Raw genomic sequence first — 27799 nt, 5'->3', positions numbered from 1 at the left:
AATTCGACACACTTTGCTTCATCGTTACTCTTCCGGAACACATCGATCAGCAGCACAGAATGAATGCGCCTGCCTCCCTATCAACGCTTTCTGACCCCATATCCCTCGGCAAAGTTCAGATCTTGCTTGTTCCCGTCCATCTTCCTGGCTCTCCCATCCCTTCATCAATTTACGATGCCTACCTCACCTTGATCAAACGACATCAAACACTTCGAGGCGATGAGCTCCTCCACCCTTCTCCACCCCGTTCGAGGTCTCATTCTGGATCTTCGGTCAATGATGCTTCTAGCTCCCGAAAGAGGTTCTTCGCACTACATTCGGGAGGAAGTATGTCAATGTCAAGAGGAGCCAGCTCGAATCATGTCCATCTGTCGTTTACCGGCAACGGACCGGCGAAACATATTTATCCCTTGAGTTTGTTGAGGATGTCGGCTTTTCCTCTGATAGTGTTAGGAATAGCTATCGACTCGTCGGAGGCAGCATCAGCAGACGATGGGGAACGGATACAACCGAAAGGATGCAGCCTGAATGAGGCAGATGAAGAGGGAGAACAAGAGGAGAATGGCGACATTGGAGAAGCTTCAACACCGACAATACCAAAGTTCAGGCATCATCAGCTACCGAATAAAGAAACGAAACCATCCCCAGGTCAAGCTTTCGAAGAGACGGTGCAAAATGTTTTCCCTGCGACATCACCTTTCCCATTAGTGAAGCGCTTGTTGGTGATTCCCGACCATTTATCACATTCATCTGCTTCACCGAGAAAACAGGCTAATGGGATCGCAAATGGCGGAAAGGGGAGAGACAAAGGAGAAATGAGATATTCACCCGCTGATGGGGTAGAGAGCTGGGTGGGAAGAATATTGAGCGAAGTTGTAGGAGAGTTGCTGGCGGAGCTTGGGGAGATAGTGAGTGTTGACTGTCATTCACTCTATTATAAGTGACTCTAACGTGATGTCAGGCTACGGCACTAGAAACGCCAGCTGGGATGAGAACGTTATCATCGACTCTCCTCCCGTCTCTCACCTCTACCCTACCTCATCCAGATCTCGACAACGTGATTGCTTCAAATCGAAGCAGCACTCCATCCGACTATCCCAGTAGACCGGGCTCCTCGACGACGCCCATTTCACATCCCCACTCGACTTCGGAAGACGGACTGAGCGGTATGGGCATATCCCTCACTCGGGCTCTCACTCCTGGCGGTCGACCAACTTCTGTTGGACCTCCATCATTGCCTCCTATACAAACGGCAGCTATTGCACCTGCTCCGCAGCCGATACAACCGGCTTCTTCAAATCCCTTTCGTCGGTCTACCGCTATATCTTCCCCGTTCTCCAGGACGACGTCCGCTGCCTCAGTCGGATCCTCAACGTCAAATTCGCCCGTACAGACTACCAATAATGTGACCAAGTATACTTCCGCAAACTTGACGGGAGTAGCAGGAGGCAGATTACTGAAGCTGCTAGGAGATATGTATCTCTTGGCAGGGATGTATGGAGATGCAATCAAGTGTTTTGATGATGGTGCAGAGAGATGTAGGAATGTTGGTGATGTACTGTGGGAGGCGGCGGCGAGAGAAGGCAGAGCTGTTGCAGGGATTGGGGAGGCATGGGAAGGTAGAGATGGCTCAGTAAGCAGACTGAACGCTGGCGCTCAGAACAGCAAGCTGACACTTTGATTCGTAGAACATGGCACAACCCTTCCCCACTTCACCGATACCCGTGGAGATCCTATCACATTTTCTTTCAGCTCTTGCTTGTCTCTCTCGAGCCCCATTGCCATTTCCGCCATCCATCCTGTCCCCATCCCCACAAGCTGTCTCTGGATCCATCTCATTCTCTGGACCTTCGACTTCCAATCCATCCAGTGTAGGGACGGGTGAAGGACTGCTTGCCTATCTACATACTGGGCTGTCTTTGCGAATAAGTCACTTCGTCCTTATGATCTGGGCTTCTGGGGGCTGGGGCTCAATAGCTCTATCTGCTTTGATGAACCATACATTACCACGATCCTTCCCACCGATACTACAGGGCCACGGGGCAAGAGACTCGACAGCCCGGCGACGTCATGCGCGAACACTCGGATTACTGTCTGCTCAGTCTGGCATCTCTCGACATTATATATTCGCTCACGCCGAACATGCTATGGGACCACACCATCGTGCTATGACTAAGGTTGAGCAGCTGACCATCTTCAATGAGATCGTATGGCTTTCTCGCTGGTTGGGCATGCCACGGAAAGAAGCGGCTCACACAAGAGACGTGGTCAAACAATTGGCTGTCATAGTCGTGGAAGGTCGAGAGGAGACGAGGCGACTAGGTGCAGGCGGTTTCCCAAGCAAGTCTCGATCACCCATTTCCGCCATATCGGCGGAGAACCGATCCGACGAAGCTGCAGCAGCAGTGGGTCTGGGTTTGGGAATTCCTGTTCAAGCTCAAGCTGTCGCAGTTCGAGGGCGAGAATCGACGGAAGGAAATTCAGGCATTGTAGCGCTCTTCGAGAAGGCTTGCGAAATCATGGGCATAGACCTCGTCCTGCCTACGCATCCTCCCGAGAGTGTACTTCGTTCGACCTCAGCAGACAACGACGAGTCTGGGTCAAGCTCTACAGCGCCAAAGTTCGGGTGGCCAGAACTTCAGGTGGAGATGATCAAGGAAGGGATAGCGGTGATGGAATCACTACCAGACCACCCTTCGATCATTCGTCTATGTTTATCAGCACTGCATAGCTTGACAGGATACTTGAATCCACAAAGTCAGGGTGTTTTGGCGAAGCTGTACCCGGCTGCTCTAGCAACAATCAGAAGACGGGGTTTGGAGTTTGAAGGTATACCTTGGTGGGTACCAGGGAGATTGGTGTTGAGTCTAGAGATTGCTAGGTACGTTCAATTTCTCGTTTCGATCAAAATATAAACATAAGACGGTTTTGACCAGAGGTGATGTAGTCTGCCTCCAAATAAACTTCCAATCGAGCATTCACGAGAGGAGATCGTGGTCCAGGAAGGAAAGAAGGATCCGTTTCTTTACAACCCCAGATTGAAAGCTGCCGAGGCCGGGAAGGTGAGCACTCCGTGTGCAAGCTTGGTGGTGGATTACTGTTTGGGAACTGACCAAACATTGTCTTCAGACTTCAATGGTTGCAAATGAGCAAGTTGACGTGTTTGTTACTGTTCGCAATCCCTTTACGTTTGATCTTGACATACAAGACCTTTCGATCCTGTGAGTGGACGTTTCGACCACTTCCTGCGCCATGAAGCTGATCGTTACACCGTCGCAGCACGTCAGGCGTCCCTTTCACCACATCCCCTTTACCGCTTACTCTCCCTGCTTTCTCTGTCCAAACTGTCCGTGTAACAGGCACAGCTCCGACTGCAGGCCTCATGCAAGTGCGGGGCGTATCGATTCGACTGACAGATGGTTCTCATACCGATTTTTTACTGCCCGTTGGTGACGCCGAAGACAGGCTTCGAAGGAATAAGCGCAATTCGAAGATGAAGCATGAAGTGAGCAAAGTGAAGCGGACCGGCCTCGAAGCGCGGTTTGCAGCCTTCTCCATCGCTGAGAATAAAAGTCGTAATGGCCTCCTGGCAGATGGCGTCGACGTCAAGGAGAAGTGGTTGGAATGCGAGGTCGTGGAGGATCTGCCGTTGGCATGGATAAAGCGGACCAGTCTGACACATGAAACTGTCATGCTGTACAATGGCGAGACGTAAGTACAGCATCTGCGCGATTGCCGGATAATCGGACAGTGGTTGAGCTAAAGTGACTTGATTCGTAGCTCGATCGTCAAGATTACCCTCGAAAATAGCTCATCGGTACCCATCGACTTCCTGAAATTGACATTCGACGATTCGACAGCGCGAGAAGCCCACGCCATCATTCAGGAAGGGGAACTGACTCCCGAACAAGCATATGAGCTCGAGTGGGATCAGCTCCATAGACCAGTTTTCACTTGGGAAAAGGGTGCAGAGGAAGTTATGGTCCCGCCAGGTGGACGGGCAACGATCTCGGTGAGGTGTCTAGGGAAAGTCGGGTGGTCAGTCGGGCGTTTTTTCCAGTTGTGGGTGTGGAAACACTAATATGTGAACTATTCAGCTCGGACGGAACCATCAGGATTGACTATGGTTGCTTGAATCGACCAACTCGAGCGTCGAACGAAGAGGACAATCAGCCTTCACCATCTGGCTCCCAAGCTTTCTACACGAGACAGATCACTTTCCCTGTACTATTTACCGTCTATCACACAATTGAATGCCACTCGCTGGATCTTATTCGCTTTGAGCAGAGCTCATCGAACTCTTTGGAAGACTCGAGTGGTGCTTCGCAGACTGGTAGGCCGAATGGAACATTGCATCATTCGACATCTTCGTCGGCTTTGGCAGAGGAACAACTGAGAAGAGCGCTAGAGGAGGAAAGCGATGCGAATCACTGCTTGCTGAGCCTGAATGTTAAGAACGTCTACGGTGTACCTTTCGAGGTGACATTAGGTCGAAAGGGAGACGATATCGGTATGTCAGCTCGATGTCATCGTAGCTCAAGCTGACCCGATGGCAATGCAGAGAGCACCGCATTGACCTGTACAAGACTCGTACCTCCCGGAGCAACTGAAAGGTGAGTGCCATGCTATCCTGATGAGGGCGGGAGTACTGACAATGCTACGTTACTTCCTATCGATCTGTAGGATGATACTGCCGATACCTCGATGGGTGATCGCTCAAGGTATCCTCTCCGAACCAGTACCTTCGCTGTCGGAGAGACAGTACATTGTGGACAAGGAGAGGAAATCGGCCGTGCAGGTCTTGAGTGAACGTGAGAAGTTCTGGTACCGTGAGGAACTGCTGAGCTTGATACATGCGACTTGGGTGGAGGTGAGTTGGCGTCCTGTTGTCTTACTACTCGGCTTTCCGGAAGAATGAGCGTGGGTGAGCTGACCTGGTTGAACGTTACTTTCTCAGCCCGGATCATTGAGACGAGGCACACTCAGTTTGCGGGACCAATATCTCACGCCCGGTCTTATGGAAGTTTTCCGCTCGGACGGCGTAGAGGTTCGGGTGGAGATAAGTCCAAGGATGGGAGGAGGAGCAGGGAAGGTTCAGATGATGGAGTTTGTGGACTTGAAGGTGGTGGTGATGAATCAGCTAGGTGAGTGACTGCGATTTGTGTCCTTTCTCAGAAGTGCGGGCACTATTTCCACAGCTCTTCATTTCTTGACACGATACGCTCCCGTAGAAAGTGGACGATGTAATCTCAATGCAAAGAAGGACGAGAAGAATACTCAGCATGTAGGGGGATAGAAAGCTAACGCAACCCATTGCTTCCGTTCTCCATGTAGCAAAACCACTACGTCCCTATGTCCATCTCGAGCCACTCCCTTCATCGCCTCATGACCAATCATGGACCCAAGCCTCCTTCTCTTCCACCTCAGATCCGACTTCAGCACGTCGACCACAATCCGTCACGGCACCTCATCATCATGGGAACAAGAACGTCCTCCTGGACGGGGTTTCGTCCGGGTTGATGGCTCCTTTGAATTCCGGTGAAAGGGGGGAGTGGAAGATGGGAGCAATGTTCTTGGCTTCAGGCCAATTCGGCTTGAGAGCAGCTGTGGAACAGGTCTCAGAACAAAAGAAAGCTGGGGAGGATGGGGAACAACGGGGGAAAGTCTGGTTCTCCAGTGTGTTGCATGTGGATGTGCTGGGTATGGAGTGAGATGCAGGGGAACTTGATGGCATACAGTTTGCATAAATGACGACGATGGCATACAATAGTCGGTTTCAACATCTCATATCTCATGAAGAGGATCCCGTTTAAATCCAGAAGAGTATATGTACAAGGAAGAAACGACCGGATTGCAAGTTTCAGGGCTAACCGAATTTTGAAGGGGATAATTCGAACACGGAGCAATTGTCCTTTCAATGTGCTGTGATCCTATGAGTCTGTTGATATCGCTTTATACAAGCTGTCAAGTTCCCATATCTCTGTTTGATCTCCCTCGAATCGGGCACTATGACCATTCAAGGATCAGTTTGGGCTAGCTGACCTTCCCTCCACTAACACTCACGGTGTGTCCCGTTGTTGATGATCAACACTTTCATCTTGGGGTGATATGTCAGACCCGTGAGTAGCTTAGGAGTGATCAGGAAGTATCTGGACACGTGATACTGTCAGCGATCTGTTCCAAGGGTTTCAAATCCAGAAGCTGGCCCAACTCACTGTCCTGCGTCTGCGTCACAAGTGACTTCGACCAATTGATTGTGAACAGCTCTCTCGGCTCTTTGGTCCATTCCCTGTTCCCGTGTCGTGTCAGCTCTGGCCGTCGCGCCATCAAATAAGGGACCCTTGAGACTCACCTGGTTGATCTCATCCACGAGCGAGAAGGGTGTTCGGGACATCTCCGAGAGACTCATAAGATATGTGACAGTGGCGAGGGATCGCTCCTAGCAGAAGGAAGAGAAAGACATGAGTCAACTTGATCACCGTGCTGACAGCGGCACTGGACGCTGAGCACTCACTCCACCAGATTGATGAGAACCGGTCAGGATGGCCAAACTATCTTCGTCTCGATATGAGACCAAGATTTCAATTCCCCACGAAGCAAAGTCGCCTTCGACGCGTCGAATGCGAACTTCTCCAGCACATTTTACGCCTACATATCGTGTTGAGCATTAATACCCTGATCAAATGTCAATTAGCTGCTGCAGCGACTCACGTTGAAAAGCAGCAGCGAATTTAGCGCTGACAGCTTGAACGAGTGCCTCAAGTGCGGGATCGAACAGGTCCTAATAGAAAATGAACAGCAATAAGCGGCTAGCACGGTGATACAATCGCCTCCCGACTCACCAGAATCTTCTTGATATCCCTTTTCATACCATTTAGGTCCCTCTCTTCATCCTCCACCTGCTTCTTCGCCACATCGAGCTGCAAAAATGCAATCGAAAATTCAGTCATACTTCCCTACACGAAATCGTCCGCCTCTTGCACTCACGTCCTTGGACAGCTTCTCCCATCTGGTGACGACGGCAGCTGAGATATTCACTCCCATCTCCAAATGCGCTCTCAGAGTCTGGAGTTCGTCTTTCAGATCGACCAAGGGAGGCAGGTCGTTCTAGGCGAGATAAGTGGCGAGATCAGCGCTCGCCCCTTCTCCAGAAACGCTGGTGTCATATGCAACGCCCGGCCCAACACTCACCCTGATCCTCTCACCAACAGCATCTCTGACCGACCTGGAGAGACCTTCCAATCCCGACATGAGCCGTTCCCAGCTTTGACTTGACTGTATTTTCGCCTGTGCATGTCGTTCTTGAGCTATCATAGCCATTACCTCCATCAGTCGTCCACCTTTTCATCGCAACGCATGCACTGACCATCTGCGAGAGCAGCCTGTTGTCTTTCATACCTCTCACCGCCCGCGTTGAGCCGTTGAGAGATAGCTGCGTGGTTGATCGAAGCTTGAAGGGCGGCGAAGCCGGCTGACACTAAAGCAGAGCAGTCGTCGATGATGGCGTCGCATGCCGTCTATGGAGACCATGACCGTCAGCTGTTACAAAGCATCAAGATATGGCTGAAGATAACTTACCACATACGCCTCCATCGGATCTAGCCTCGCTTTTGCATGCTTGAGCTTCTCCTTCTTCAGCTTATCCCTTTGCGCTTCAGCGGAAGGCTCATTTTCCAACCGCTGAAGACGATCCCTACAACTCTCTGCGTGAATCAAACACGAACTGTTAGCAACTGTGTCTACAGGCTGCGTTAATTAGAGATTGTACTTACCCATATCCAAGACGGCTCTGTTATATCTTTTCGCCTTCAACTTCAGCTCGTTCATATGACTGTCAACTCCATTCTAGAGTACCATGTGAAGTTCAGTACATTTATGCTGTCTGGTGAGATCAGCCTCACTCACAATGGCTCTTTCGATGTCCCTCCTCTGCTCTGTCAACTTATCCATCTTGTCCTTTATGGCTGAGTGTGGGGTCTCTCTGTCCAGCTTTGTCTTTTTCTTCTTCGCAATCTCTTCCACAGTTCTCCTGACAGCGTCATGGTCAACTGTCAATCACGAATTGATCAGCTCCGTAGACCGGCTGGTCATGTTTCCGCCCACGACCCACCAACAAGATTGAATGCTTTGGCATTCGTTTTAGCCTCGGTACGTTCAACAAACTCCCTTCTTCCATAGTTGGATTGTGTCGCTCGGGTAATATCATCCCTCGTGACCCATGTCCGTACACCGTGCTGGAGAAGAGCACCGCTATTGATCTCTCGACTAGATCGTTGAGTCACAGCCGTCGCATGCAATCTCGAGTTTCCGCAAAGAAATGCGATCACAGCTGGGTCAGCTTCGACAAAATCAATGGCATATCCGTCGAAGCCCAATTCTGCAATCTGACATGATGAGAAGAACTCAAATCAGCTCCTGCTTCTGTAACAGACGATATTTGCCTCTCACCGTTTCTCGAGGGCAAGGTGGGGGTGGGTTGACTGTCGCGTCAGTCACATCGACGTAGGCCAGATGTAAGGCAACCTTGCCGCCTTCCGCTCTCCTGCCATTCCCGTTCTTGAGCATCCTGGGAGGATACATCGTCCCGTTCAGTTTGATTAGTCTGTCATAGTCTGACCGCGATGTACAGATGAATGTCTGCAGGCTTTGGGTCAGCACCGAACAAACTGTAACTTGCTATGATTCTCACTTTTCGTTGAGCAACGGACGTACAGGCCTCTACCTGCCATGCGTAGGCTTGGTTCGGAACACTGACAGAGATCATGGGCGGCTTGTGTACCGGTGCATCGAGATTGTGCCCCTCTTTGGTAAGCCAGTCCAGCAAGAAGTTGATAGAGCCATCGAAATCTCGTGCCGCGTTCTCCTTTTGTATCTCGACGTTTTCCAAGACCCGTTGACTGTAAGGAAGATTCACATCGATCAGCAATAAGCAGATGGGCAGAAGAGGTGTCAAAGTACCGCTGAGTAAGCTCGTCTAGCTCTCGATTGAGGTCTCGGAACATTCTGTTATTGTCCTCGTACTCGTCTCCTGCTGCCTCGATTTCCTGTCGCTTCTGTCTTGACTTCGCCTGCAAATCAGACTAAAATCGATCACGAATGGCAGAATATCAGCAAAAGGAGTATAGCTTTGTAGATGGGCAATGGAATGCGACAGGACGCACTTTCTCCCTTCCCTTTTCTCTCAGCTCTGCGTCGATCTCCTCTCGAGGCTCGTTCATCACAGCTTGGGCATCTTGTATCCTAGCTCGCATGGATGCTTTCTCGTTTTCCTTACGCTCCATTCTGACCCGCAGCTGACCAAGCTCAGTATCGACATCGCGACCTTTGCTTGCCTGAGAGATTATCAATCGCTGGAAAGCTGATAGATCTGATGTCAACACTCACGGCCTCTTCGCAGCGTGTATTGAGCCTGCGGATGTTCCTCAACCCATCTTTGTACTTCTCCTCAATTGTTCTCAGTTTCGTGTCTGTTTTGCCAACCTTGGCTTCCCAGTATCTGTCGAACAACCTGAATCAGCTATGCTACAACAAGACGTCCACAACAACACCAACTCGCTCAGATCCCGCATGGGTCGTCGTTTTGCTTGCATCTTTTCCAAAGCCTTTTTAGCCAAATCACGTTCTTTCGCAAGATCGGTCGTGATTTTCTTCAAATCCCTATGCTCGGCTGCGCGGACAAGGTGTTCCAGTACTTCGGCCTGCCGAGCGTGTGAGCAGCCTATTCCAGCGGAAGACACCAAATCACTCACCTGGTGCTCACGGGCTTCACGCTCTTGGACGTGCTCCACATCAGGAATAAGACTATCGACTTGGGTTTGCAGTCGATCACGAGCGGCGGTATGGGTCTCCACGGACTATCAGGTCACGTCAGCGTCACTTTACACAGATTCAGAGAACGAAGCTTACTGCCTCCAATTCCCTGGACTTTGCACCCTTCTCTACCAACAGCTCGTGCCATTTCGTCAATCTTGGATCTCCAGCCGCCCGCATGGTTTCCTTGAGGACAGTGACAGGTGCCATTTTTGCAAATTCGGCCACTTTGTCTTGTGGCAGGAAAGAGCTAGGATCATACTAGCAATCAGCTTGAATGTCCTGTTGGAGTCGAGAAAGAAGCTTACCAGAGATTATTGGCTTGTATACCGGAGCTCTTGACTCTCTCGAGGACGTCTCTCCTCGTTGTGCCCTCGCCTGAGCACCATTCATGTTAGCTGACCATGTGCATTCGCCCGCTGTCGAGTACGCAATGACACGACTGACAGCGACCATAACCTCGTGCAACTCACCGTTCAATTTCCAGTCCGACTTCTCATGTTCCCTGCTGATTTTTCTCCAAATGATGGTATTCCTCTTTCCTCCTCTTCCTTTCAGCTCGATCTCGACCGTCGCTTCGTCACATCCTTGCTTGACGTACGCTCGGAGCTCTTTCGCTCTGCCCATAACCTATTGCGCAAAACAAAAGAGCAATCTATCAGCACAAATCGCAGGTGACGGATGCGGGAGAGGGAAACGACAATGCCCCTAAACTGTAAAAATGAGTCACACATACCTTGGGAGGGAATCCCAGTCCTATAGCGATAGCCGCAGCGATCGAAGACTTTCCGGTGCCGTTTGGTCCGAGAATCATGTTGAGATGAGGTCCAGGTGAGAACTCGACGTGATCGTATGTCATGAAGTTTGTCATCTTGATACGTGTGATGGAGCCCGCGACATATCTGACCGTTTAGGGAAAAGTGCATCAGCTACGTCTCATTGCTTGAGCCTTCCTCCTTCCAGACTGTTTTTCTTGAAAAGAAAAAAAATAGACGGAAGGAGGCCACGTCTGCACTGGAAATGAGAATTCACCCGTCATCTCCTCTCTCATACTCTGGTCTGAACCTGTTTTCCGTTCCTTCTCCATCTTCTTCATCATCTACCTCTCCATTCACCTCGCCGTTTGCGGACAGTTCATCGTCCTCGTCCTCGTCCTCGTCAACGACGACCTTCCGCACCTGACGTCGTTTGTTCGGACTGACACTTAATCGAGGATCATCTTCGTCATCCGAGTCAAGGACCGCAGGTCTCTTCTGTCTCGAAGAGTTCCCTCCAGTCGCCATTGTGGTGTCAGAAGAGAAAGAGTGTCCGGTTGATTCCTGTACAGTGAGAGGAGAGAGAGGAACAGACGTTGTGAGGAGTGATCGTTAATGTCGCTCATATGCATGTTCCCCAGCTGGACGCGTCCTCGAAGTCAACGTTGCATCAGGCACGGTTCAGCTTGATCCCGCTATCTCTGACACGTGGAAATCTGATCCTTCGAAAGAGAAAGAGAGAGCGGTTTCGGAAGTCCACCTCGATCCTTCGTTGACCTTGTCGTTGATTCAGAGTCTTTATACCCCGCATCCACCGACAAAAGTGTCCCATCCAGTCCTTGGTTTTGTCAAAACAGGTGGCTCTTTGTGAGAGCTTCCCCTTCCGACTTCAAGCTGGTCAAAAGGCCACCTAGCTGCCTCGCTACGAGATCGTGTTGGACACCACTTCCACCATGTCGACTGTGATGCCCTCTCCTCAACAAGCATCCACCTCACTTCAACCGGACTCACTCACACCGGCGTCATATCATCCTCAGCCTCGTCCACCACCTCTACCATTCAGTCGATCCGACACTCATTCCATCAAGCAGGAGCTGCACGACGCATTGGGTGAAAATGGATTGCCCTACTGGAAAGCCATGAACGGGTACCTGTTGGCTCAGATAGGTAAAGGGGAATTGGAAGGTATGGTCAAAGGATGGTTGAAAGGAGACAAGTGTAAGTGTGACCTTTAGACCATGTCTTTGATTGGAATCTCGACTGATGACGGGAAGACAGTGGATCTGCATAACAAGTTGCTTCTGTCCTTGTTGAACAATGCTGGAGCACCGCCACAACATCAACAACCTGTCTCTCCTCTAACTCAGCTGCGTAAACGAAAGAGGGTAGGACCCGATGACCCTGAGTTCGATATTGACGATACGACGATCCAGCCCAAGTCGAGAGTTCAACAATGGGTGATGGGGATGGGTAGTAGGGAACGAGCGAGAGTCAGGCGGGCTGTCATCGGAAAACAGACGGAGGAAGATGGGGACGGTGAGGTGGATGAGGCTTCGGTGGGAAAGAGGAGTGCCGGGAAATGGGGGGCTTTCACTTCCAGTAAGTGAAATCGTATGACTATCTCATAACGAGACCAGGTGGCTGATGGCATCATTCAAGGTTCACTTCTTCCTCCGTTGGCCTTGCCAAATCGACTCTTACCATCGTCTCAACAACTTTCTCTACGACTATCACAATTCGCAAAGACTTACGATATGTCCCTGGCACCCGATGCGACAGGCGACATCGGCGAATTCATGGCAGTCGGAATGGACAACCATCTCGGTGATGTTTTCCATGGTATCGTCCATTTGACAGGCCGAGATCGGCCTGGAGCAGGTACGATACGGGTACCGAAAGGATCTGATCCACAAGCCAGAGAGAATGGTCACGGTCACGGTCACGGTCACGGTCACATTCAGAACCATCTGGACCTTGACAGTATCGATGGTGCTGGTATTGGAGAGGGAGGGGGGTTCGTGGGGATAAACGGTGAAGGAGATATGCCCAAACCGGATCTGGAGACACTTCAATACCTCCTCGCTCTCAATCCTTCATTACATCCTCAAGCTTCACCCGCCGTCCTTCGACTAGGAACATCACACACTCTCGCAGAAGTGGAAGCGAACACTCCTCATCCCAAATCAATTCAATCTGCTGTCAACTCAACGCAAAGGACAACCGCCACGACCAACAACAAGGCAGACGCGGTCGCTCAGAACCTGCTGAGTACGGGATTGTTAAAGTTGGACAAAGCGGGACGACAGAGCGAGGCGGGGGATGGGACGCTGGGTGTTGATGGGAAGAAGGAGAGAAAACATAACTTGCACTGGAAATATGAGGATCCAGCTTTGATCCTGAAAGATGTGTTGGGGTGAACGAGGGCAGTATGGGATAACGTTCGAGCGAAGTGACATGCGTTGAGTAGTGATTGGGGTGGTACGGATCGGTAAGACTTGCACAATCCTCGCATAGCATGAATGTAGCATCACTTCGTAACATGTGTATCGACGGAAGAGTCCCGAGCGAGCATAGCCATCAGATAAACGTCGAACTATGCCACTCAGCGTATCAGCCTTTCCGAAGCGCGGCATGCGAATTAATGGTAAACGGGAGCAAACGTGATATGACCGTTCACGTCGGACATAAGTGAACGCCGACGATTGTTGAAATCCCACCACTCCAGGATCTCAAGTGCCACACTCGTTCAATTCTTCCTCTTCTTCATTGTTCGCTGTTCGTGCGTTACACACACACACACCTCACACTGGATCACTCCACTGGATCACTCCACTGGATCACTCACCGCTTGCTTGCTTGCTCATCGCACTCACCTCAAATCTACAAGGACCTCACATATCCTACCGTTTCTCTTCTCCCAATCATCCTCGAATCCGACACTCAAAATGGTCAGTTCCCTATCGTCTCGATGGGATCATGGTAGTGGATGAGTGCTGATGGATGTTGAACGAGTAGGAAGCCGCCAGCAACAAGCAACCCGTCAAGCTTGCCAAGGTCCTCAGGGTGCGTTGAACTCTTCACTGTCCTTCATAGCGGTTCGGATGGACGTGTAAGGAGCTCAGGATATGGGAAGGCATGGTGGACGAACATCGAATGAATGTGGATGGATGGATGGAGCGGGATCTCTGTCGCAAGACGGAAGTCAGTTGTGGATGAGAGATTTGTCGGACACAAGAAGCGTTGCCGAGACGAGGATTGGAAAGTGGACGGAGGAAGCGAGACTCGAATAACAATGCCGAGAGAAGGCGGGCACGACGCGCTGAGAGGAATAGGAGGGAGGAAATCACGGACGGTGGATGTCGTGTTGTGTTCGACAAGGACTTGGGGGAAGTCGTAATGGGTGTTGGAGCAAGGAGAAGAACTGGCTGGGAGGGGTCATCGATCTCTATTTGGAGCTCGGTCCCCACTGTGCTCGTCACCCCTGTGCATCGCATCTGTCTGTGCAGAGGAGTGAATGGCCCGTCGTGGGGCTACGAGTGGGACACTGGATCAGGATCGAGACTATCGTGTACATGTGCTGACTCAACTTCCTCCTTACCTCCTTTCCACTCGTCCTCATCATGTTGTTTGACCAACCCACTATCCGTTCGCTCTATCTACCTTGCACATCAACAGGTCCTCGGCCGAACCGGCTCTCGAGGTGGTGTCACCCAAGTCCGAGTTGAGTTCATGGACGACACTTCCCGATCTATCATCCGAAACGTCAAGGGTCCTGTCAGGGTCAACGACATCTTGGCCTTGTTGGAGTCTGAGCGAGAGGCTCGGTGGGTGTTGTTCCTCCTTCTTCCGCGTCTGTGACCCCTTGGGTCGATCGATGTGATCATCTGGCTTGCCACTTGTCAAATGGGTGTCCACGACGGGGACAACTTTGTCCAGATCGCAGGCCGGGTTACCATTTACCGACTAGACAGACCTCACGAACACGCGGTTATGTGGAGAACCGAGCTGACTAGTCGGTTTCTTTCCTCAGTCGTCTCCGATAAGCGATGGATGGAGCAGGGGGGAGATGAAGAAGGATGGAGTGGGAGAGATGTACAGTCTCTAGGTTCCGTGATGCCATGACTTTCGCATATCCTCGTGTGTGGTCGATCTGGGCTTGTGAGCTGTTTGACTGAGAAGAGTCAACGACCCAAATCGACATCTCGTTTTTTGCATCGTCGGTGCTGCACCATGTGCCGGGGAAGATGTCTCATGTCGACGGAACAATTCTTCGCATCAACAGACGCGGGTGTGATAAGAACCGGATCACAATGGTTACAGGATCTTAACACTGATATTGCCTCGACTACAGCTACAGCTAAATCCAGAAGAAAGGTCACCGATCCCTCAGGGGATAGATTCAAAGAGGTGCTCTGCCCACCAAGACCATGTCGGAGGTACAGGCGACGCTGGGACTTTGAAGAGATTTCCTAGAGCACAGTTCTTCGACGAATCGCCCAACTCGATATTACTTCTCCTCCCGTTCTGCATCTTGTCATTAATAATGGCTGGGTTCCCTATCAACGATCTAACTAGATGCCATCATAGGTAGTCCCAAACAGGCATCACAGAGGTTGAGGGAAGGACGTCCAATTTTGATTTGACCTCAGTGAGGCATCATCTACCACACACAGGACAATGTCCTGCAGATCGGCAAAGGCTGCACGATCCGATCCGATACGATAAGATATGAAAAGACCATCCCCCGGCACGTCATGCGTCATGCAAGGCGCTACCTCTGCCTTGGCTGACTCTAGTCGCACGAACCGGTATGTTGGTCATGAGCAATGAGATGAGCCTGAGGCAAGCTATGGAGTCAAGCCACCACACTCAATCCGGTCCCGCGTTTACCGCGTCTTATCTAATCGCTCGGGAATGAGAATGGGAGTGCACATCTCGACAACTACTACATCGTGCATTCTTGAGCTCCTACACCACCGAGTCCTTCTGTATCCTTACACACTCTCTCCCATATTTCGACCGCCATGACTGACGCAAAGGTCTCAAGTGTGTGTGCCTCGCAATCCGCTCAATGGACTCTACCACCTTCGATACCTTCCCGTCGAGTATTCCCCGATCGTAAGTGCGCCATCTTGACATTCCCCAACGATCTATGACCGACACCGGGACCAAACACATGGTCCTCGTCGTCCATGTATCAAGGTGTCTCTCAGTGTTGATGAGCTCACATGCGTGCACTTCAGGTCATACACCTCGTTCCGCATTGGGCGGACTGAAAGGACGCGATGTCGATCCGGGCAGAATGGGCATTTTCGTCTGTCTCCTTGATGGTGAGTGAGGATCTCATTCCACCTTTCTCAATTCTCAAGGTCTCTCCCGCTACCCAATGGGAAAAATATATCACCAGCCTTGTCTGAAGGGACCAGATGAACCCCACATCCATAGTCTCGTGTTTCAGAAGTGCCGACTTGCGCTGTCTGAATCGTGGAATGTTGGTCTGCCTAAGAAGCCTCGCATGCTGATCACATCTCATTGACTCATGCATAGACCGCCCGCATCTCCATCCCACCCTCTCAGCACTCCACAAACATCGACAAAACGTCCATTCGATCCCACTCCCACCTGATCCATCCACTGATCCACCCGGGACTCTACCACTGGATCCGCATAATCCCGCCATGGCAATGTCTGATCATCTCTCCGACGGACTTTCTAGCGATACACCCAACGTTCCCGACTCTACGAGCACCGCAAGGGGTATGGCTCCCACGACAGAAGATGGCAGTACGGAACTATCTGTTGGACAAGTCGGTGATACCAAGTCGTCAGATTCGCAAGTGCCAATCACCGTATCAGACATCCTATCCTGCACGACAAATCCTACATCTCCCCCACTCATCCCCCCAACCACTGCACCATCTTCAGTCTCGACCGAGCCGTCGTCTACACGTCCAACCGAGATCGTACGACCTCAAAGCACAGACTCCGATATTCACAGGACCAGTCCACCTAACCAATCACCCATACTCCCCATCAAGGTGGATCATACACAACCACAGATACAGGCTGAAGCTTTGAATAGGGCTCGAGGGGAATGGTTGACTTGGAGATTCACCGAGGAGGAAGAAGCTCGTCGGAAAGCTTATCTACCTCTGGCGTAGCGTATTTCTAGACGTCACAAGTCATCTCTATTCTCCTGTACCTCTTCCTGCTCAGTTTCTTGCGAGAGCAAGCATCGTGTTGACATAAAGTACCAGTCATTGACCACTTGGGATTTCATATATATCCAATGTATCTTGCATGTCATGATTGTTTAAATGTGATCTACACCTCTTCATCCTTGCCCCCTTTCCTGTCTTTTCTATCTAAAATAGTATTACGCCTAAGCACTGATCCCGTTCTTCTCATCGTAAACCCTGGCCTCTTCCATCTTCTGTCGGAAGAGCTTCTCGGCGTTGGTCCACACCGGCGCGGTGGATCGTTGAGGAATTTGCAAGAGGGAAGGAAGGAGATCCTTGGAGAATTGCTCGGAAGCTTCTCTGGGAAGCTGTAGAAAGGAAAGGGTAGATGAGCGCAAGTCCTGAAGAGAGATTTGGACTAGATCACTCACAAGTGTAGGGGTGTGGTCGATGGAGATGACGGTCAATCGCTTGCCAACGCCCTTGGTGTCGACTTCGACGGTGGGCTCTGGGAAGGTAGTGTTGATGTTATAGATAGGGATGGGGTTGTGGGGGTTGGTGGTGCTAATACACAAGCAAGATCAGTATGGTCTCGATTGATCCTGGCTACAATCGAGAATCACACTCACTCGCAAGAAACGTCAACCACAACCGACAATCGTCGAGCGTCACCGGCCGCAGCGATGAAGTCGGAGGTGATGAACTTGGGAATCGGTTGAGAGAGGTAGATACAGTTAACGAAGATGTCAACTGGGGGGATAGACACGTTAGCTGAGTTGCACAAGAAGTCATCTGGATCCAAACGCGTAACTCACCGTCAAGGATCTCCGGGAAAGGACCGCCCTTGGCAGTCTCAGCCATGTCCCACTTGGTGATGTTCTCCCTGTTACGTTTTTGTTGGTCAGCTTGTTCGTCACAACCACATGAACAGGAGATGGAAGGAAACTCACTCTTGTAGACCGACCTTCCTGAATAGATCGACGGCACCACTTCCACATCGACCGAGGGCACCGATGATTAAAACCTTGACGTTCTCCTTGCCGCCCTTGACGCTCTCGAGAGCCTCCTGAACCTGAGCGATCATGGCGTCCTCATTCTTGTACGGCTTGAGGTCCTTCAAGACACCCTTTCCACCGTCCTCCTGCTGCTTAGCGAAGGCCAAAGCACCAGCTGCTGCACCGGCGAAACCGGCGAAGAAACCGAAGGCAGCGACTCGTCGCTTGGTCGCGGGATCTTCGAGGAACTCAAGATCATACAATGTTCCCTGTCCATGAGCGAATCGTCGGAGGACATCGTTCCATCCAGCTTGTTGCTTGTAGCAATGAGCGAATTGAATGTGGGTGTGAGGGAGGGGGTCGCTAGATGAGTAAGGATGCATTTTCAGTGAAAGAAGGCTTGCGATGAAAGGAGAATGATACTCACGTCGATTCGGGAAGCTCCTTGAGACCGATGATGGGAACTTCGACGGGAGCGCTCGGCCATTCCCCATTAGGTACGAGCTTACATCCGACGCTGTGGGCGAAACATAGTCAGTTCGGCTCAAGCACGTTGATCTGCGACAGGCGTCAAATCACATGGACTATTACTCACGCCTCGAACTCTGCGTCGTCAAAGATTCGCTGAGGATCTCTCTCGACGAAGACCTCAAAGTTGTTGTCCAGCAGGACCTTTGCGGTGGTAGGGGTCAAGGCTGAACGATGTTCGTGTGGCTTCTTCTCGCATCTGAGCCAGATGGGTTGACGTGGTTGGGTCTCGGCGGAAGTGCCGGCTTGTTCAGGCGCTGTTGCTGCCATTCTGCTCTGATGTCGTTTATGTAATTGAGGTGAAAGTGAAAGAAGAAGACGACAGAATGATGATGACGGATTTTATACTTTTATGAAGAGCGTCGACTTTTCGGTGATCAGCGTCGACGTGAGTCGCATTACAAAAAGAGTTGTAATGGAACGGCGAGTCGATTATGATTAACAAAAAAAGATTAGCGTTATCAGTTGACACCGGGCGAATCCGCACTCCGGCTTGCTGTATTTGCATGACGTGTCATATTATGGATTTCACTTTAACCGACTCCGACTTTTGGTACCATCCCACAATCTATGCACCTCAGTTTCAACGACTTTCTCGCGACTCGACCGGATCATCTCTTTCCTTTCAACCATCACTTGAAATCATCACCAATATTGCGTCATGTCCGGACCAGTCTCCAACGAAGTACAGGCCACCCCTGCCCCGGCGCAGACCGAGACCCCAGCACCCACCGCTGCCCCTGCGGCTGAGGGTGACGCTGGCGCTGCTCCTGCCGGTCCTTCCAAGAACGAGCTGAAGAAACGAGCAAAGGAAGCTGACAAGGCGAAGAAGGCGGCGGAGAGAGCTGCGAGGGAGGAAGAGGAGAAGAGACAGAGAGAGGCGAAGGAGGCAGAGGATCATGCCAAGCAGAATTACGGGAAATTGCCATTGCATCAGAGTCAGGAGAGAAATGGTGAGTGTTGAGTCGGATGTGATTCAGCCGAGGCAGCTGGGGAGAAAGAGTTGGGAGAGTGACCTGGACTTGGCAATTCAGAGGGGAGACGGCGAAGGAGGACGTTGGAGTTGATCTCCATCCTTTGGGTTCTGGCTGAACCGTTACACCCAGGTCAAATCCGACTGAAGTTTGCCGACCTCAACGAAAAGTCAGTTGGTCAACGAGTCACCTTCCGGGCCAGATTACACAACATGCGACCTCAGGGTGGGTGTCTTCTACCTGTTGATTGACATACGTGTAGAAATGTTTGCTAACAGTCCTGCTATAGGTGCCAAGATCGTCTTCCTCACTTTCCGACAACAGACTCTTACCCTTCAAGGTGTTCTCGTTGTGTCTGGCGACAAGGACGAGCACCAGGTGTCCAAGCAGATGTTGAAATATGCTACTCTCATACCCGTGAGCTCATCGGCGATCTCTGATAGGCACAGTGAGCTGACGCTTTTGCATCATTAGACCGAAACCATCGTCCTTGTTGAGGGTGTGATCAAGTCCGCTGAAGTCAAGAGCTGTACCATCCAAAACTTCGAGGTCGGAATCCAGAAGGTCAGTCGGTCTATCACCGTCCTTGGGGCGAGATTCTGAGCTGACGGAGTGTCATTGATCAGATATTCACCGCTGTTGAGGTTGGCGACCTTCCTTTCTCCGTCGACGATGCCGCTCGACCAGAGTCTGATTTCCTGCGAGTGAGTGATTTGGCTGTTGCAAAGAGAATCTCGTATGGCTGACGTTGTCTTTGCTCACAAGATGGAGACTGAGGATGTTCAGTTTGCCCGTGTCTCCCTTCCCACTCGTCTTGACAACCGAATAATGGATCTTCGAGTGAGTCATTCATCGCCAGTACGGCTGTGGCTGCGCTAAACGTTCCCCCTTGCGCAGACCCCCACCAACCAGGCCATTTTCCGTGTCCAATCTGCTGTTTGCAACCTGTTCCGAACATACCTTGACTCCCAAGGATTCATCGAGATTCACTCGCCTAAGCTGCAAGGCGCGGCTACCGAGAGCGGTGCGAGCGTCTTCAAGGTGTCCTATTTCAACGGTGTGTCCGCTGACTGGATACGGTCGATCCAATCCGCAAGCAAGCTGATCTGATACCCATATAGGCACCGCTTTCCTCGCCCAAAGTCCTCAATTGGCCAAGCAGATGGCCATTGCTGGCGACTTTGAGAAAGTCTACGAGATCGGACCTGGTAAGCTGGCCGAGGATGCGATACGTGTGTTTGTTGGCTAATTTTTCTGGGTAGTGTTCCGAGCTGAGGACTCCAACACTCACCGACACATGACCGAGTTCACCGGTCTCGATCTCGAGATGGCCATCGAGGAACACTACCATGAGGTCCTTGAGACTCTCGACTCGATGCTCCTTGCCATCTTCAAGGGATTGAAGGAGAAGTTCAGCCACGAGATCGAGACGATCCGAAAGCAATTCCCTTGCGAGGAATTCTTGTTCCTTGAGAAAACCCTCGTACTGCCCTTCAAGGAGGGTATGCAGATGTTGAGAGAGGCCGGAGCGACCGACTCGGAGGGTAAACCAATTGGAGACATGGATGACATGAGGTGAGTCGCTGTTTTCGCTTTCAAAGGAGCGTGATTTCCGGTACCATGCTTTTGGGAGCAATACTGATTCCAAGATTTTGCCCTTTAGCACTGAGAACGAGAAGTTCCTCGGTCGATTGGTTCGAGAGAAATACAAGACCGATTATTTCATCCTCGACAAATTCCCGCTCGCCATCCGACCGTTCTACACCATGCCTGACCCGTCCGACCCCACCCTTTCCAACTCTTACGACTTCTTCATGCGGGGCGAGGAGATCCTGTCCGGTGCTCAACGTATACATGACCCAGCGTTCCTTGTCGAACGAATGAAAGCGGCAGGCATCGACCCGACCACTATGAGTGGGTATCTCGATGCGTTCAAGTTGGGTGCTCCACCTCATGGTGGTGGTGGGATCGGTCTGGAGAGAGTGGTCATGCTCTTCTTGAAGCTGGGCAATATCAGAAGAGCCTCATTGTTCCCCCGTGACCCGAAGAGGTTGAACCCGTAAACTACAGGATAGCGGGGGATATACTACTTAGATAGAAGATGATGCATTGATACGAAAATGAATGATGTGGGCAAATGGTATGAGACCTTGCCGACGGACCTACAACAATGCGCAAACTGAATAGGTGTATGCCATGCAGGGGATGTGTTTTGATGTTGATGCTAGTATGTGTAAATGATTGTCCTCGTTGTACCTGTGTTGAATTTCTACTTCGCTGGCTCCGCGTGGTCCATCCGCCTATATCCCTCCAATCAGTGTTTGGGATGGGCTATGCTCGCACCCGGATTTCCTACTCCACTGTATATCCAGCCAATCTAGCTGGAGTTCTACTCTTCGTAACCTTCCCATTCTCATCTGTTTGCCATTGTACTTCCCTGCGACAGCCAACAGCCATTTCATGTGAGCTCCTCAACCCTGATCTCGATCTTCGCTCTTGCAGGGATAGGGTCCGACTCACTTCAGTTGACTTCGTGATATCTGTCTTTATGCTTTGGTCTCTCTTTCACCTCTCCACCTCTCAGCGGTGTGATAGGTACCGCTACCGATACCGGTACTCGTTTCGATTCCAACCCTGATCGAGAGACCGTCACGCTTCGTTGAGCCTGGGGATGAGACTGAGGGATCTTGTTGACTGTTCGTGTGACGTTGGAGTCATTGTCGGTGGCTGGATACGAGGAAATTCCTCCTCGAAAATATGCTTCGAGCCCAGTATTTGATGTTGGTGCGCTTGGTCTTAAATCGTCCCGATGGCCAAGTACAACGTTTTCGGACATAGCTCTTCTCAACCCGCCTCCTTTCATGACACTTTCCTCCCCATCTCTATCTTCATCTCCAACGCTCTCTCCTCCCTTGTTCATCTTCTCAGCAGTGGCCAACGGATCCTCTGACCCTGCACCAAACAGTAATCCAGGTAGAACCTCTTTCGCCAACTCCCTAACAAGGATCGCTCCGTCCTGTCGACTCAATCTTTCCACGATCTCCACCAGCCCAAATCTGGCTACCAAACTCTCTCGATCAGGATGTGTTTCACAGACTACTTTGGTCAGACGCAGTAGGTTGAGCTTGACGACTGCTTTTGTGGATCGGTCGAGCGTGTCAGCCAATCGGTGAAAGAAGGGTGGGTGGGAGAGGCACGAAGTAAGTGAAGTTGAGAGACGGAGGATCTTCAAGAACCTGCATTTCGAATCGGCATTTTGAGTAAGGCAAGCAGAATGGGCAGGAAACAGCGTCGATCAATGGTTAGCTGTCCGTCCGGTCCAAATTTGGCCTTGTACAGTACACTCACGGATCCAAAATTCCTTCAAACGATACACCGGATGCTTGTACGAAGCACCGAACCAAGTTGTCTGATGATGATTTTTCCAGCAAGACATCCTCCACCCTTGCTGTTTCGTCTTGCATCCTGTTGAGCAAAGATGCGTTCAGCTCAGGGAGGACACAGACCTTGATCGACAGCTGACATACCATGCTAAGATGGCATCCAAGGCACTGACTCGCCAATATGGATCTTCTAGCAGGTCCAGGTACACTGAGGCGAATACGGTGTCAGTCAGCCGATCCGCTTTCTCCGGGGTCATCAAATTGTACACGCTCGCTATACGTACGTTTCATCCCATCGTTCTGCCATAGCAACCTCCTACTGCCCTTACCAGCATTTGCAAGATCGCACAAGATAGGCAGTGCAAATTGTTTCAGCGGTGACTTGTTCTGGATGACCGTCTTCAGCAGTGGGATGATACCGCTTGAAGCTGCCTCTTCCTGACGTGACTTTGAGAGTCGAGTCATACTGTATATGGTTTGAAAGATGTGCGAGCAAATCTCCTGAAAGTCCACGGCAAGGTATCAGTAGCCTTTCGTGTTCAGGCATTATGGAGAACGATCCAAATAGTCAAGAGTACGACTCACATTGCTATGGCTGCCCTTGATACTCCTGCCGAGTAGGTCGACAAGGATCTCCATAGCGTTCGAATTTTGCAGAACTTCGATCAGCTGCGGTGAGGTCGAAAGATGTTTGATGGCTTTGATGGCGGTGACGAGCAGTTTTCTGGGTAAGACTTCGCACGCTTTTAGCAAACCTGGCAACTCATGATTCGATCAGCTAGGATCTCATATTGCGACTCCTCCGCACCGCGCACTTGTGAAGCACACTCACGAACCATGATTGGTCTACTGGCAAAAGCCTCTTTGACTCTCCCATCCGCTTGCGCCACTTGACAGAATAACAATAATACCCCGATAGCTCTTGCAGCTTCATCGTCGCCCTTGATCTCGTCATCTTGCAGGATGGCCAAGAGAGCGGTGGACAATGGATCAAGGATACCTTCACGCACAAACATCCTGCAAAAGTCGTTACGAGGAGTAGGAGACTGGAGCTCGAAGACGGACTTTATTCCTTCGAGCGAGGAAAGGATGAGGTTTTTGTTCACGGTATAATCCTCGTCAAGGAGCTCGACAAGGATTCGTAGACCACGACAGCTGAGCATATGTCAGCGACATCTCGTATCGACATGCAAGACGAGTGCTGCTATCACCATGACTCACGAGATGAACATTTGAAGAGTCAATGCGGACCTTGTCAGCTGGTGGATGAAGGCTGATGCTTCGAGCCTGGTTTGCAACGAGTGCTTCTTCGACGTATATGGCTACAACACATCAGCTTTGGCGAACCGCTTCCTGATCGAGAAACAGGCTACTCACTATAATGACAGGTATGCCACCGATGAGACAAAATGACTCCAGCAATTCGACGTCACTCATGACAATCTGCAAAGCGAATAAGTATCGACTAGCAAAAGCCAGGATAATGGCATACCAAATTGACTAGCTTGAGAAGCCGTACTCCTACATCTCGGCTTATTCTCGACTCCAAGATTTCCAATACGCTGCGTTCGACATCTCAGATCAGTCTTGCGGGGGACTGTTATTGATAGTCTGAACTCACGCCAACATTCCATGTTGAGCTACAAAGTGTGCTTCCAGCCCCATTTCGGGTGTGTTGTCGAGTAATACGAGCTGACAAACACCAGGTGAGCGTGCGATATATTAGGATACAGACATCCACGGTCCTCAGCGAGGGCAACGGCACTCATCTTCACTCACCAGCTCATCACAGTTTGCTCTGAGAGTTGCAGCCGGCATGCTGACCCCTAGACCGTCAATGAGTTTGTTTACGCTAGCGAATAGAGTGGCTCGTTTGTCTCTGAGGAGATTGGCCTCAAGATCCTCTGTGTCGAAATCATCATCTATCTCTGCGAATGGGTCGGCAGCATCGTCGTCACCGTCAGATCCTTGCCACGAGGTGTTGGCGCGGCGAGTGAGCTGAAGTGAGGGAGTCGATCCAGCATTGATGTCTTGAACGGCACGGAATCAATGGACAGCCCCAATTCTAGACAGGAAGTGGTACTCACCATTGATTTGGGCTTGGTGACCCTCGAAGATATCTTCGTAATCTTCGTCTTCGGTTTCTGTATACTTGTGCAGCGCGACTTGACTTTCTTTCGCCGTCGATGCTTTCCCTCTCAGCGAACTTGATCTCAAAGCAGGCGGCGATCGAGTCTCCGTATAAGGACTTGGTGGAAGGGGCAATGCGGAAGAGGCGCTGTGATGGATAGTGTTGACTGGTGACGCCGGCTTTGTGAGTGTAGAGAGGGATCGTAGCGGTTTGGATGGAGCCCAAGGCTGAAAGGACAGCGGTACCTTTCGTATGTCATCCGGGTGCATGAGTCCTCGGCGACCTTTGCTTTTCAGCTTGGATGCCCAGGTTATGATCAGCACAAATTCTAATGAATCCGAGGAAGGAATGGGATGACACCTACCTTGAGATTGGCAAGTTTCGCTTCCAGACCAGTCTCTGATTCTCCGAAGGCCATATCTGAGTAGTCGTCAACGCCACTCGCAGATATCGATCTCATGGACAAGTCTGCGGACAGCTGCGAGGGGGCCTTCGTACCGAGTGGCGGCGATTTTATAGGTCGGAGCGTCTTCTCATTGAGATCCTCGCTTGCAGTAGAATCTTCCTGTCGATCTGCTCGTTCTCATCATCAACCTGGCGATCCAGTATGGTAGGTCGGACAGTGAAGACTCCAGGGGAGATTGAAGCGTAAAGCTCGCACTCACGACCAAGCCTCGACAGGGTTATATCGGCTGCGAAATCGTCATCCCAACTCTCCCCTGCAGTCTCATTTTCCTTCGATCTGCTGAGGACATCGCTAAGGTGGAAGTTCTTCTGTAGTAGTCCTGGTGCGCCATTGCTTGTAATACCGACACCAACCGCAGAAGGCATTTGAGCAACAATGGAATCGGTGGATGATCGGGATGGCAAAGCGAAAAGGTTTAAAGGTCTGCCCGATTCGGCTCTTTGGCGTTTATGAGCCTCGTTTGTATTGCGAGTTCTGGGAACGGGAAGACGACGCATAGTGGCGAGCGACTTCGGTGCTAATTCAAGATCGTCAGTCAACCTTGCTCGTCCGTAGCTGCCGATGCTGCACTGGATGAAGGGGTCCAGCTTACCGTTGAGCGCTTCATTCCATTGTTGAACCCTATGAACAGCTTCATCATAGACAGTCATAAATTTCTTGCCTCCCACTGTCCCGATCCCAGAGGGCTGTGCTGATGACTGTTCCTCTTTTCCTCCAGAATTGATCCGTGCGCCACCATTTCGAGATTGTGATGTACCATCAGTAGTCGATTTCGGTTGAGCTGGGATTGATGGTGGTTCCGTAGCTCTTCGAACGGAGAGCATCCAGGGGTGTCGCAAGAGCTTCTTGGCCGTAATTCGGAGATTCGGATCTTTCTGGAAGCAGTGGTAGAGGAAGTCTCTCACGATCTATAGGCGCAAAAGGCACAAATCAGCGGCCTGTCGCGACGAAGAATGTATGGACGGCTTACAGGACTAGCGCCTTCAGGTATTCTCATCGATTCATCCTGAACTATCCTCCACAGGGCCTGCATCGGAGCCAGATCCCCAAAAGGTGGTTTGCCCTCCAGGAGTTCGACAACTACACATCCCACGCTCCAGATATCGCTCGCTGTACTCGCCCCGCTCTGTTCGATCACCTCCGGGGCCATCCAATAAGGTGATCCAACCACCTCGTTATCGTTCGCCTCTGCTCCTAAAGCTGGTTGGGTAGATCGCGAGGAGACGCCGAAATCTGCCAATTTGACACTCCCATCTTTGTTGGTGAGGATGTTGGCGCCCTTGATGTCTCGATGTATGACACCTTGCTCGTGCAGGTAGATCAACCCTTCCAGCACTTGGCTGATGTAGACTGCCACGAGACTTTCTGGGAATTTACCAAACTTCTTCAAAATCGTCTGCAGAGATCCGTTCTCGCAGTACTCCAGAACGATGAACAGATTCTCCTTGTCTCGAGCAAAGCCTTTGTATTTGACGATATTGGAATGATTGAGATTTTTGAGCAGATCGATCTCTGACATGATGTCAGGGAGAGAGGATGGCGGCAAGGACAGAAGGGAGATGGACTTGATGGCGACCGTCTCTCCTGTAAGGAAGTTGAGAGCTCGATAGACTGATCCAGAGGCTCCTCGACCTAGGATGTCGCCTAGCTGGTAGTTGGACAAGGCGACTGCGGCGGCCATTGTGCATGCTGAGGGAGTTGGTTTGTGTGAGGGTCGGCCAAGGAAGAACAAAAAAGAGGTACGATATCGAGTGCGTTCAGTCTTCGAGCGATCACGATGAATTGATCATGCGGTGGTCATGATTGATCCACAGGCTGAATATGATAATCTGATGCCGGTCTGAGGCTGGTGGGCTGGTCCGTGCGTTGAGGGTAACACCCCGATGGTGTACAATAATGGGCTCTGGTCGAGTAGATGGAGCTGTCAAGGGTATGATTGCCTGTCGATTGGTGAGAGAGGACGAAAGAGGAGGGAGTCGGAATGGGAGGAGACCGCTCGGTCGTTCACATGTGATCCATTTGTCGCTGTCGATGGTTGTCCAAGTCGTTGTCGTTGTCATCCACTGATCCATGTTAGAATCAAATGTTGTTGCTGAAACGCAACTCAACTCTACGCGTCGAGAACAAACGAGCCACGTGGAGAGTGATGTAAAGGAAACAGTGTTATCACCACAATGGTTTTTATTGCCACGTCAAATCTCACTCTTTCTTCTTGACGCCATTCCGGGATCGTGCATGTCCGGAAGACACGTTCCGAGAGCAGTTTGCGTGTTCATCTTTCCTTGTGTGGTGAGTAGTAACTTAGTAGTGATGACAGTCCGGAATGTGATCGCCGATGGAACGGGGTCTTGATCCATGAACGAGAGATGATTTGCTCAAAAGATTACAGCCATGGAAGTGAAAGCCGAGCGGTGAGCGAGAGAGAGATACATGTACTCTCTGTGCCCAGAACCACTTTACAGCTACTCTTCGCATCGAAGTGGTCTTGACAATTGACGTTCACGGTCGACATGAGACGAGCAAAGACCTGTACAACCAAGTGACAGGAATTTTAGATTTGGACTAAGCAGAACAAAGA

General features: G+C 50.9%; 8 protein-coding genes across 8 annotated transcripts; 5 read left to right on the top strand and 3 right to left on the bottom strand.

Moving 5' to 3' along the window:
- Window positions 1-59: 59 nt before the first annotated feature.
- Window positions 60-5711, top strand: IAR55_002694 (uncharacterized protein; the record flags this gene model as incomplete). The annotated part of the gene is made up of 12 exons (XM_066945807.1): window positions 60-908; window positions 962-1633; window positions 1689-2881; window positions 2948-3062; window positions 3130-3221; window positions 3280-3711; window positions 3781-4038; window positions 4098-4510; window positions 4562-4613; window positions 4684-4870; window positions 4958-5144; window positions 5335-5711. The coding sequence occupies 12 exons, from the start codon at window positions 60-62 to the stop codon at window positions 5709-5711; spliced, it is 4827 nt and encodes a 1608-aa protein (XP_066803308.1).
- Window positions 5712-5914: 203 nt separating this feature from the next.
- IAR55_002693 (uncharacterized protein) lies at window positions 5915-11093 on the bottom strand (the record flags this gene model as incomplete). Its single annotated transcript, XM_066945806.1, has 26 exons — window positions 5915-6006; window positions 6064-6149; window positions 6216-6289; window positions 6353-6439; window positions 6515-6648; window positions 6712-6781; window positions 6843-6920; window positions 6988-7107; window positions 7192-7307; window positions 7367-7517; window positions 7579-7703; window positions 7773-7845; window positions 7906-8048; window positions 8111-8384; window positions 8449-8637; window positions 8690-8897; window positions 8959-9080; window positions 9162-9332; window positions 9385-9496; window positions 9553-9698; window positions 9750-9854; window positions 9907-10060; window positions 10119-10188; window positions 10284-10440; window positions 10547-10712; window positions 10843-11093. The coding sequence occupies 26 exons, from the start codon at window positions 11091-11093 to the stop codon at window positions 5915-5917; spliced, it is 3474 nt and encodes a 1157-aa protein (XP_066803307.1).
- Window positions 11094-11518: 425 nt separating this feature from the next.
- On the top strand, window positions 11519-12982 carry IAR55_002692 (uncharacterized protein; the record flags this gene model as incomplete). Its single annotated transcript, XM_066945805.1, has 3 exons — window positions 11519-11783; window positions 11844-12164; window positions 12225-12982. The coding sequence occupies 3 exons, from the start codon at window positions 11519-11521 to the stop codon at window positions 12980-12982; spliced, it is 1344 nt and encodes a 447-aa protein (XP_066803306.1).
- A 528-nt stretch (window positions 12983-13510) lies between these two features.
- On the top strand, window positions 13511-14423 carry IAR55_002691 (40S ribosomal protein eS28; the record flags this gene model as incomplete). The annotated part of the gene is made up of 3 exons (XM_066945804.1): window positions 13511-13513; window positions 13581-13628; window positions 14241-14423. The coding sequence occupies 3 exons, from the start codon at window positions 13511-13513 to the stop codon at window positions 14421-14423; spliced, it is 234 nt and encodes a 77-aa protein (XP_066803305.1).
- Window positions 14424-15589: 1166 nt separating this feature from the next.
- IAR55_002690 (uncharacterized protein) lies at window positions 15590-16726 on the top strand (the record flags this gene model as incomplete). Its single annotated transcript, XM_066945803.1, has 3 exons — window positions 15590-15683; window positions 15809-15895; window positions 16113-16726. The coding sequence occupies 3 exons, from the start codon at window positions 15590-15592 to the stop codon at window positions 16724-16726; spliced, it is 795 nt and encodes a 264-aa protein (XP_066803304.1).
- A 221-nt stretch (window positions 16727-16947) lies between these two features.
- On the bottom strand, window positions 16948-18537 carry IAR55_002689 (uncharacterized protein; the record flags this gene model as incomplete). The annotated part of the gene is made up of 7 exons (XM_066945802.1): window positions 16948-17112; window positions 17176-17308; window positions 17374-17494; window positions 17560-17627; window positions 17695-18102; window positions 18167-18256; window positions 18335-18537. 7 exons carry the CDS (start codon window positions 18535-18537, stop codon window positions 16948-16950), a joined length of 1188 nt encoding a protein of 395 aa, XP_066803303.1.
- Window positions 18538-18928: 391 nt separating this feature from the next.
- Window positions 18929-21304, top strand: IAR55_002688 (aspartate-tRNA(Asn) ligase; the record flags this gene model as incomplete). The annotated part of the gene is made up of 10 exons (XM_066945801.1): window positions 18929-19220; window positions 19374-19466; window positions 19531-19658; window positions 19716-19805; window positions 19868-19945; window positions 20007-20081; window positions 20139-20298; window positions 20363-20449; window positions 20504-20816; window positions 20905-21304. The coding sequence occupies 10 exons, from the start codon at window positions 18929-18931 to the stop codon at window positions 21302-21304; spliced, it is 1716 nt and encodes a 571-aa protein (XP_066803302.1).
- Window positions 21305-21593: 289 nt separating this feature from the next.
- Window positions 21594-26902, bottom strand: IAR55_002687 (uncharacterized protein; the record flags this gene model as incomplete). The annotated part of the gene is made up of 18 exons (XM_066945800.1): window positions 21594-21678; window positions 21762-21781; window positions 21841-22477; window positions 22590-22706; window positions 22769-22832; window positions 22909-23125; window positions 23210-23379; window positions 23457-23779; window positions 23846-23946; window positions 24002-24067; window positions 24117-24186; window positions 24246-24316; window positions 24404-24654; window positions 24712-25051; window positions 25120-25328; window positions 25421-25738; window positions 25814-26129; window positions 26192-26902. The coding sequence occupies 18 exons, from the start codon at window positions 26900-26902 to the stop codon at window positions 21594-21596; spliced, it is 4086 nt and encodes a 1361-aa protein (XP_066803301.1).
- Window positions 26903-27799: the final 897 nt, after the last annotated feature.

The sequence above is a fragment of the Kwoniella newhampshirensis genome, chromosome 5 (genome assembly GCF_039105145.1).
Source record: "Kwoniella newhampshirensis strain CBS 13917 chromosome 5, whole genome shotgun sequence".
Classification (NCBI taxonomy): Eukaryota; Fungi; Basidiomycota; class Tremellomycetes; order Tremellales; family Cryptococcaceae; genus Kwoniella; species Kwoniella newhampshirensis.
This window is presented reverse-complemented; position numbering and strand designations above follow the sequence as displayed.